Source organism: Sphaeroforma arctica (genome assembly GCF_001186125.1).
Source record: "Sphaeroforma arctica JP610 unplaced genomic scaffold supercont1.1208, whole genome shotgun sequence".
Lineage (NCBI taxonomy): Eukaryota > Ichthyosporea > Ichthyophonida > Sphaeroforma > Sphaeroforma arctica.
The window spans coordinates 1-8,843 of NW_014039350.1; the positions used below are offsets into that span (position 1 = coordinate 1).

General features: G+C 43.5%; 3 protein-coding genes across 3 annotated transcripts in view; 1 reads left to right on the forward strand and 2 right to left on the reverse strand.

The window, feature by feature from the left end:
- Positions 1-669: 669 nt before the first annotated feature.
- On the forward strand, positions 670-3,696 carry SARC_10324 (hypothetical protein; the record flags this gene model as incomplete). The annotated part of the gene is made up of 8 exons (XM_014295632.1): positions 670-795; positions 1,051-1,110; positions 1,329-1,444; positions 1,823-1,998; positions 2,160-2,269; positions 2,715-2,752; positions 3,133-3,310; positions 3,638-3,696. Coding segments are annotated over 8 exons (863 nt in total), but the record flags the coding sequence as incomplete, so codon positions are not given.
- A 216-nt stretch (positions 3,697-3,912) lies between these two features.
- On the reverse strand, positions 3,913-6,281 carry SARC_10325 (hypothetical protein). The gene is made up of 4 exons (XM_014295633.1): positions 5,947-6,281; positions 5,377-5,442; positions 4,832-4,881; positions 3,913-4,375 (listed from the first exon to the last, which is right to left on the reverse strand). Exons 1-4 carry the CDS (start codon positions 6,121-6,123, stop codon positions 4,231-4,233), a joined length of 438 nt encoding a protein of 145 aa, XP_014151108.1. The 5' UTR covers positions 6,124-6,281; the 3' UTR covers positions 3,913-4,230.
- Positions 6,282-7,257: 976 nt separating this feature from the next.
- The window catches only part of SARC_10326 (hypothetical protein), a 2,227-nt gene continuing 641 nt past the window's right edge, over positions 7,258-8,843 (reverse strand). Inside the window, exon 2 of the mRNA XM_014295634.1 lies at positions 7,258-8,398. Within this exon, the coding sequence (XP_014151109.1) occupies positions 7,325-8,398 (1,074 nt within the window). The 3' untranslated portion in view covers positions 7,258-7,324. The remainder of the gene's footprint in view (positions 8,399-8,843) is intronic.

Here is an 8,843-nt window from a genome sequence, read left to right on the forward strand (position 1 = left end):
TGTAATTATAATAATATATATGTATATATATATGTATATATATATATATACATATATATATATATATGTATATATATATATATATTATATACGTATATATCCGAATGTATTTGATTGTGAATAGTATATAACTTAAATTTTTTTTTTACTGACGGTGTTTGTATTTTTGAATTTATGTACTTCCACGCGAGTTTTAAATTGCCTGCCTAAGTGACTACTATACACATAGAATATACGGTCATATGCAACGGTACGTCAATGTCATTATTCACTTAATGATATGCGTCCAACCTGCGGTTTGTCCGATTGTTTATGCAAGTATTTTCTTTACTGATAGCTAAGAAAATATTTTATAGTTATACCTGGAGATCATATGTTACGCTTATTGTGCATTGGACGTAAAATTCAACTATGGCATATTCATATTTCTGTGCACAACCGCAATTGCTCGGGGAGGCTGTTATGGACCGGAAATATGCCAGCGTCATGATGTCGGCACGATTTATAGATATAAAAATACTACAGAAGCATATGTTGTCTCCGCTGTAAAGGGAAAGTCGCAGTGTCTGTAACAGTAACTTGGATATCTTCAGAAGTGCAACTTTAGACTTTAGCCTATTCAGATATAAATTACTGCTTTTTCCCCCACACTGCATTTGCATTGCTGGCAGTATGGGTTTGTAGTCGTCACTGGTCACGGAGTAGATGCGAAACAGTTGTCACAACTATCGAAGTTGGCAAAGACGTTCTTCGCACAACCAAGTGAGGTGAAGGAGCAAATAGCAGTCGATGGCGGTGAGTATTGCGTGATTTTTTTACGCCAACAGAATAACAAAACAAAATCGAATCAACGTAAATCGGCTTTAGAATGCGAAAAATGCTAAAACGCTCTGCCAATTTTCAGTCTCAACAGAAAGGCAGCTCATAAGATTCTTGTACACATACGTCTGCAATAATACCCTTTCAATTGCCAATTTGATCCACTTTTACCATGAAAGAATACATGAAGGGTCATACTCATACTGGTTCGAACTAACCCGTATTAAACAGGATATGGGTCTGGCGCAGGCTACAATAGGCTTGGGAAGGAAAATGTTGAGGCCACGCTAGGTGAGCATGTGTGAGCCGACGTGCAATTGTGCTATGAACACGGTGCATGGTTTGTTATCACCGTAAACACATTGAACCAGAGTGAAACTTTGGGGTCTGTATACCCATCCATTTGTTCATAGTTGCATGATTTGTTATTACACGTAGACCTGCATACGGGATATGTTATGTTCTTTTTTTGGTTCAACAGTAAAACTTGTATATATCAACGGTGATAGGGGAGTCAGATCGCAATATGGCGGCTGACTACGTCGAAAGTTTAGTCTTCCACAACTACGGATGGCCCCCGGATCCCGAGGTTCCACTGGAAGGGAACTTTAATGAAGTGATCAAGGTATACACAAGAGTCCAAATGCCACATCAGCTGCTGTTACTGTGTCAGTCTACTCTCGTACAAAGTGCGTTAGTGTAAGAACTCGCACACATCTCGTGAACACAACGCTTTCGAAGATACGTCACCTCCTGTGGATGTATATATAGCCCGACAGATCGTACCTGTGTGCACTGATACTCGGTATCTGTTCATCTATATCCTGGCTATGTTCTCCGCGTAGCCGGTCACTCGATCTCAATTGTATCCTCAGTAACCTTTTTCGAGCGTGTCACCTGAGCGAATCAACAACTGCTGTATGGGTCTTATTGCGGTCGTGCAGATGTATTTCATGCACCTGGTTCAAACTGTCCACAATTCACTTCTACCAAACTCTAACAGACGTATTGTGCATCTGTGACTGAGCTGGTGCGAGGGATGATGCAACTCACAGCGCATTCTTTGGGTGCACCACCCACATTCTTCGACGAGCACTACGAAGGCCTGAAGTTTGATGGGTTTCTGAAGCTCTCTTGGTATCCGAAACAGGATCCTAAACCCAGCCCCGGCCAAATCAGGTAATTTCAGGTTGCGATTGCACGTGTTGATATGTATCTATGCCTCACAATCCATTTAGTTTAAGTGTTTGGTTTTGTGTCCATGTTGCCAACTACTAATCGAGATAGCGCCAGTGCAATGAATTGATCTTCGCATCTATATGGTTGGGTTATGTGTTTAGATATGGCTCCCACACCGACTACCAGTGCTTGACAGTCCTGAAAGTGGAAGATGTACCAGGGCTACAGGTGCAGATCGGCGGTGAATGGGTCTCAGTACCCTACATTGAAGGTGAGTTGGTCACATAAGAGCCATTGTGTGGTCACTGCAATGGCAAGTCCGTCCACTGCAACTGCAATGGGAAAGTCTGAAATTCGACGAACTCAACAAGGATATACAAATAATAACAACACAAGGGCGATATTTGGCATGCTGTGTGTCATTGTTGCAGCACCTACTACATCACGTGCCACGTATCATGTGGTACGGAGGGCGTTGTCTTGTATCCAAAGCGCAGAACTACGATCACAGATAGCCAACTCTCTTGTTTGTATACTCTCTATGACATACTCTATATTACCTTTTAGCACAAGTAAGTGTCTTGCCGATATCACGTTTTCATACTCTATGATTTCGATTTCGAGGTATGCAGTTTTCCGCGACAGGTCTGTGTATTATACATTCACAAATCTTCATCCCATTCAATTAATCAAAATGGTACATTCCTTCTTCTCAGGCGCATTCATCATCAATGTAGGAGACACACTGAGAAGGGTACGTATCAATCAAACCCAACAATCACTTAGTACGAGTAATATAGATCACGGCACTTAATGCTGAACTAAATGTTAGCACTAGCAGCTGAGACAATGTACAGCAAATTATTTCATTTATGCTACAGTTCGTGTCGCACCCCACTCTATTGTTTGAGCCCGTGAGCAATGCACGTTTGCACATGGTGTCAAAATCGGCACATAAAAACCCTGTCAGGGTCTGCTGTGCTTCAGTCGTCCACGAATGGTATGTACATGGCTGATTGTAGATACATGGCAACTTTCTCGATGTAGATTAATTGAGTAGAGCGATATAGGCTCCCTTGTCCGAAAGTGTGCATTAATAACACTTACAACTTCCCATTTCCAATTTGGTATCAGTGGACGAATGGCATACTGAGCTCCAATCTACACCGTGTGGTGAACCCAGAGTCACAGTCAGACGACGGCAGACTCAGCATAGTGTTCTTCACCGGTCCACACAGTGACACCCCCATCATCCCCTACGAGGGTTGGATAAAAAAAGGGGAAACGGCCAAGCATTCTCCCATTACCGCAGGTAAGTCACATAACAAATTGCTAATTAATGATAACTTTTGTAAACTCCTGGGAAAAAATACATGGGATGATGGTCACGTACTTTGCATTTGCGCATGTTTCTATGTGTCTGTGCTCGCACATTGTTCCTTAATCACAGTCTCCACATAGCCCCACCATCATCCGCTTTCTGCAGGCTGCTAGCATTGTGCGTGGTCTCTAGCACAGGATGCGTGTAAAAACATAATTGAATCGTCTGTCTATACTTAGAAAGGGCTGCTACAGATGCCTTTCCCCAAAGTCCGGCAGGAGCCTACTCCCTAATATCTAAGCGTGCCTTGATTTACAGGCGAGTACCTGGATATAAAGATCTCACGGTCCCAAACCAATCCTGATTCGACCGGATGAAAAGTGCAAACAATTTCCTTCTCGCGCTGGCACCGATTCATAAGCTTAGTCTTCGTCCCTTTGCTCTTGATGGGGATTGTAAAAGCCAGCAACATAGCAATTTTGCCGTTTTTCTGTTGACTTTGGGTGTAAATCCCAAGTGAATCTGAAAATAGTCGCCGTATCATTGCGAGGTAGGATACGAAATTACCTCGTGCTGACATCTCACATATACCTCCTCATCGACCCGTAATACGGAATAATGCTCCGCTCTGGGAGACTTGCGATGCTCATGCAAGTAGGAGATGGAGTTCACTTCAGCTATTGACATTTTGGACCCCTACACCTTGACATGTATATGAACATTCATGATTTTGGGCTTTACTTGGTATGAGGTTAAGCACACAATCACTATGTATGATAATGCTGCTGGGAGTTCAGGACCATCCTCTCCTTATCCAATGCGTTGGATTGAATGAACGTTCTCCAAATCTGCAGATTTGCCAAATCGTGGCAATCCTGGTACTTCAGCATAGGCTGATATGCATACATGCATCAAGTAGGCGGCTTATTCTTCCTCTTCTGTATCGCGGATTTCTTCTCAGTCATGATAGTCTCCAGCATTGCGCTGAGGTGCTGTTTGATCTCCGGCGAGTTTCGCATTTGCAGCAGTACATCGTCTCCATTGACGGTGTTCCGTCTGTGACCACCAAGGATGAAATAAAATGTATTGGATAGGCGGTAGCTTAGTGATATGTAAATGTAGACAGTACCCTTCGCAGAAGATGTATATCTCCGAAGGAAGTAAGGAAAAGCCGCCAATTCATGTGCACGATGTGCGATTGATTAAAGCAGCAAATACACGAGGTTATTAGTCTGACAATATGCTACGTCCGGTGCGGAATTAGCTAGAGATGGCTGAATAAAACAACCGCTTGACACAATGATTATCCAAACTGCCGGAGCTTGAACAAGAAGCTTTTTGCCCAATCAAGTCCATACGATGTCGCTTTGAAGAACGGCGTACTGGATAGCATGTGTGTAGTACATAAGTAAACGTGCGCATGCATGTCACCTGGCGGCAAGTAGATTTCGATATATGACACTTCCGAGAGGTGTCCAGAAACGAAAAACAAGCAGATCTGGTTGGACTTACTTGGCATGCCTACTAAAGGCCTCAAGATCACCGGCGATCGTTTCTGCGTGCTAGTAGGAAAGGAACAAGGTGCAAATCAGTGACGTTTCTTGAAAGCCAATCATGAGGTCTTAATAAACCCGGTTATTCATCTATAATTGATCATACGTACCTACAAAAGATTCGCGTCACATAAAATGTCTAACAAGCGGGACGTATATGAAAACGTGCTATGTCAACTATCACGCGTTTATGGTACTCGGTTCACCTGCGACACCCGTGTTTGAGCACATCAGAGAACATGCAGATGTATGATGGTACGCGCTATAGCTTACAGACAGGGTTTAGGGTAGTACACGACACTGTCGCATCTACGAGCAACGATATATATACGAGTCCAGGTGGGATCTTCAGTCCCCACAAGCCAACACATGTGCAGATTAAACACAGGACATCATATCTTTTGACTCCTAAAACTGTGAAGTACATGTCAAACGACTGTGAGAGTGGCTCAAGTTTAGTTTCGATCCAGTGTATGGGACCGATGACGCTAGTGATCGACTCACCTCAAAGGTCAGCAGCGCCAGCACCGCAACAAACTCTCTACTGAACGTCACCGATCGTTCATTGGCCTGAGGGAAGGTGTGGGACAATGACAGTTGAGATCGCAGATATCAATAGGAGGAAGAGGGTAGACAAGGCATACTCGCTACTGAGGAGGTGGAGCACTGAATAGCGCTTGCTGCAGTTGTGGATATATGTGCGTCCATATCATATGAATCTAATAAGGGAGATAGTCGTAACAGTCGTACGATACTACCTTCTTGATATTCTGTTCGCGTACAAAGATTTGGCGATGAACCTTGTAAACATATCATGCGTATATACACTCGAAAAGCAAGCCCAACCGCTGAACACAGTACGGCAGAAATAAACAGTTTGTTCTTCCAGAGCATATCGGATGAGCGCACACACTCGTACCACCATGTTGTACAATCATACTCTCAGCATTTGAGATCCCCTTCCTATTATTCAACGGGGTCATTAAACCGACACACTCAGCAGGAGACATAACGGTTTGGGTGCCTAGATCAATGTGAAGAACGATAATACACTGGACTCGCAAACCCACTCACCTCTTCGTCGCAGATGTTACCCACAGTCCAAAGAACAGCCGCTTTGAGCCGATTAGCCCTGACTTTGCGATCCTCCAGCGAAGCCGGTATGTCCAGACTATCGTCTTCGTGTACATCATCCTCGCCACCATCCTCGCCACCTTGATCATCTACATCTAACTCGAGGTCTAGATCCATCGTTGCTGTAGACAGAGAGAGTGTGCTTACGGATAGTGTTATCACTCGCCTACACGGTATGTACCATCACTGGTACAAAATTAGTTACTCGCTGTTCACATAAGTCCTTGCCAGCAGTGAAAGGCTTTCGTGTACACCAGACTGTATGTATAATTTAGGCTATGATAAAAAAGATAGTATCAAATATTGAAAAATACATAGTCTCCCGACACTTCACAGTTGTTTATTTATAAAAGACCACTCACCACCGACTGAACTTGAATTCGAGCGGGGCTATGTATGCTCCTAATACATATTGCAGAATATGTATTATATATATACCGCATTAGTGAGTCGTAGCTCGTTTCGAGACACTCGCGCGAGTCGCGTCTGTGCGATACAAATATCTAAATACGAAGATTGTAGTATATAAAAATGTGAATATAAGTTGTATCACAGGCCAACACCGCATACACGCTTCATCGTTGCGTTGGTGTATAGATTTCAATATTTCATCTATATAGTTCAAGGGTGAATGCACCTCAATTAGGACCATTGTGCCTTGTTGTTCGTTCAGGCTCATTGCTCCTTCACACTTCCATACGTGGATAGCTTAAGTTCAATGATAATTATTTTGTGTGTTCGTAGTATGATAAGAATCCCGTGCACTTGTGTGTCGTCTACACCGGTTACTAACTGTGTGCTCCAGCCTCCAACCCCCAGGTTGTTTGATAAGGATGGACGCAATGTCGCAGCTGTTTTGTGATGTATCGTTGAGGTAGTTTTCCATACAGTTTCTTATCAAGCTAGAATGTGCATTCAAACAACTTCAAGTGCAGCAAAATCCGTATCTCAAATGAAGCGAACGTGGCCTATGGGCAGTGGCAGTGTGAAACGTCAATAACACCTTCCTATCTACGCCCGTTTGGACACGATTTGTGGTAGTCGAAATCATATCTATTTATAAACGTCGTTGTGAATGGAATTCCGTTGTCTCTGATACCTTCTCACACAGCTCTACAGTTGCAGATACTTCAAACTGGTCCTTAGCAACGGTTACTTTGCCTTGTGCAAATTTGCTCCTACGTACAGCGTATATGTGCCTTGAATCCTAGCAAGCGCAAGATGATGTAGACACCGATTCACGTCATAAGTGTCAACAACCAAATTTTTATTAATATTAAGCGCCTAAAGGAATGCATTCTATAGATATACAATATGGTTAGTCGATCAATTTCGTCTTCAGACTCAGGGATGCAACGGAGTCCGGCAATACGAACTCCTCTGGTACGTCCACTTGTTGTTCGTACAGCACCTGTTTATTTACCATAGAAGGCATATCATCGTCCTTCATAAACGAAGACCGGTGCAAACTCAGCGAATCAATGACATCCTTGGCTGCATCTGTGTTCAGCTCTCCCCTCAAATCCGTGCGCATCAGTTTCTTCACCTCGAAGAACGGTAGACCAAGCGCTAAGAGATACGCGAGCTTTGTACACGCAGCTTCACTCGTCATATCGCCCCCTTGTACTAAGTTGGTGTGTTTGAGAGAATTGAACTCCCAGTTGTTCGCGAAGTCCACATATCCTACGTGGCACTGGGAGATAAGCACTACGATCACACCGTGGCTGGCGGCCGAGTTGAGTATCGACCACAAGTTTTGTTTGTCCGGGTACTGCCCTGCTCCGTATATCTGTAGCACGACCCCTCGGCATGGGGGCTGTAAGGCGTTCTGTATGAGCCGATCGGAGAATCCAGGCGTCAGGCGCAGCTGTAGCACATTCTTATCCATCTTGGTGTGCAGCCTGAAGCGCGTCTTGGGCGTAGGTAGTAACAGGCTTCGTTTGAGCTTCAAATGTACGCCAAGTACACCCAACGGTGGATAGTTGAAGCTCTCGAAAGCATTCAAGCTGCCGGTGTTGTGCTTGGTGGCCCGGTTGGCTCTCAGAAGGGTGTTGTTGAAAAAGATGCAAACCTCACACAGATAATCTACACAAGCATAATCCAAGCTCACAATCAGATTCCTCCTTGCGTCACTGTGCACATCGCAAAAGGGTATACAAGAGCCTGTGAAGATAATGGGCTTGCCCAGAGACTCCAGCATGAAACTCAGAGCGGTGGCAGTGTATGCCATGGTATCCGTACCGTGCACTACGACAAATCCATCGTAGTCATAGTATGCATCCGTGATCTCTTCTGCTAAACGGACCCACTCGCTTGTAGACATATTCGATGACAGGATGGCGGGCACCCACTCATTGACTGTGATTTGTGGCATATCATCGGTCATAAAATCCTGTAGAGGTGGAGAAGGTTTGTACAATATTGCGTTGAGATGAACTTCTTACAAAATTGGTAGCTGAGCGGGTTGCGGTTTTCATGCCAGATGTGAACACAGTGAAATACAATATCAGCAATCTCATGAGGTCGCGTAAAATTGCTAAGCAACAATCTAGAACTTACAATTTCAATACTAAGAGGAATTCAGCCTCTCAGATATAATTGTCAAGAAGAACAAGTATCAAGATACGACATGATGTATACAATCGCATGAATTGATGGCGGACGAGTGGATACTCTTCGATATATATATCAATATGCATATCAATGTATATATATATATGTGTGTGTGTGTATGTGTGTGTGTGTGTGTGTGTGTGTGTGTTCATTTGCATATATATATCTATAATAAAGTATATTATTATATATATATACTATATAGTACGTAAGTAATTAACTAT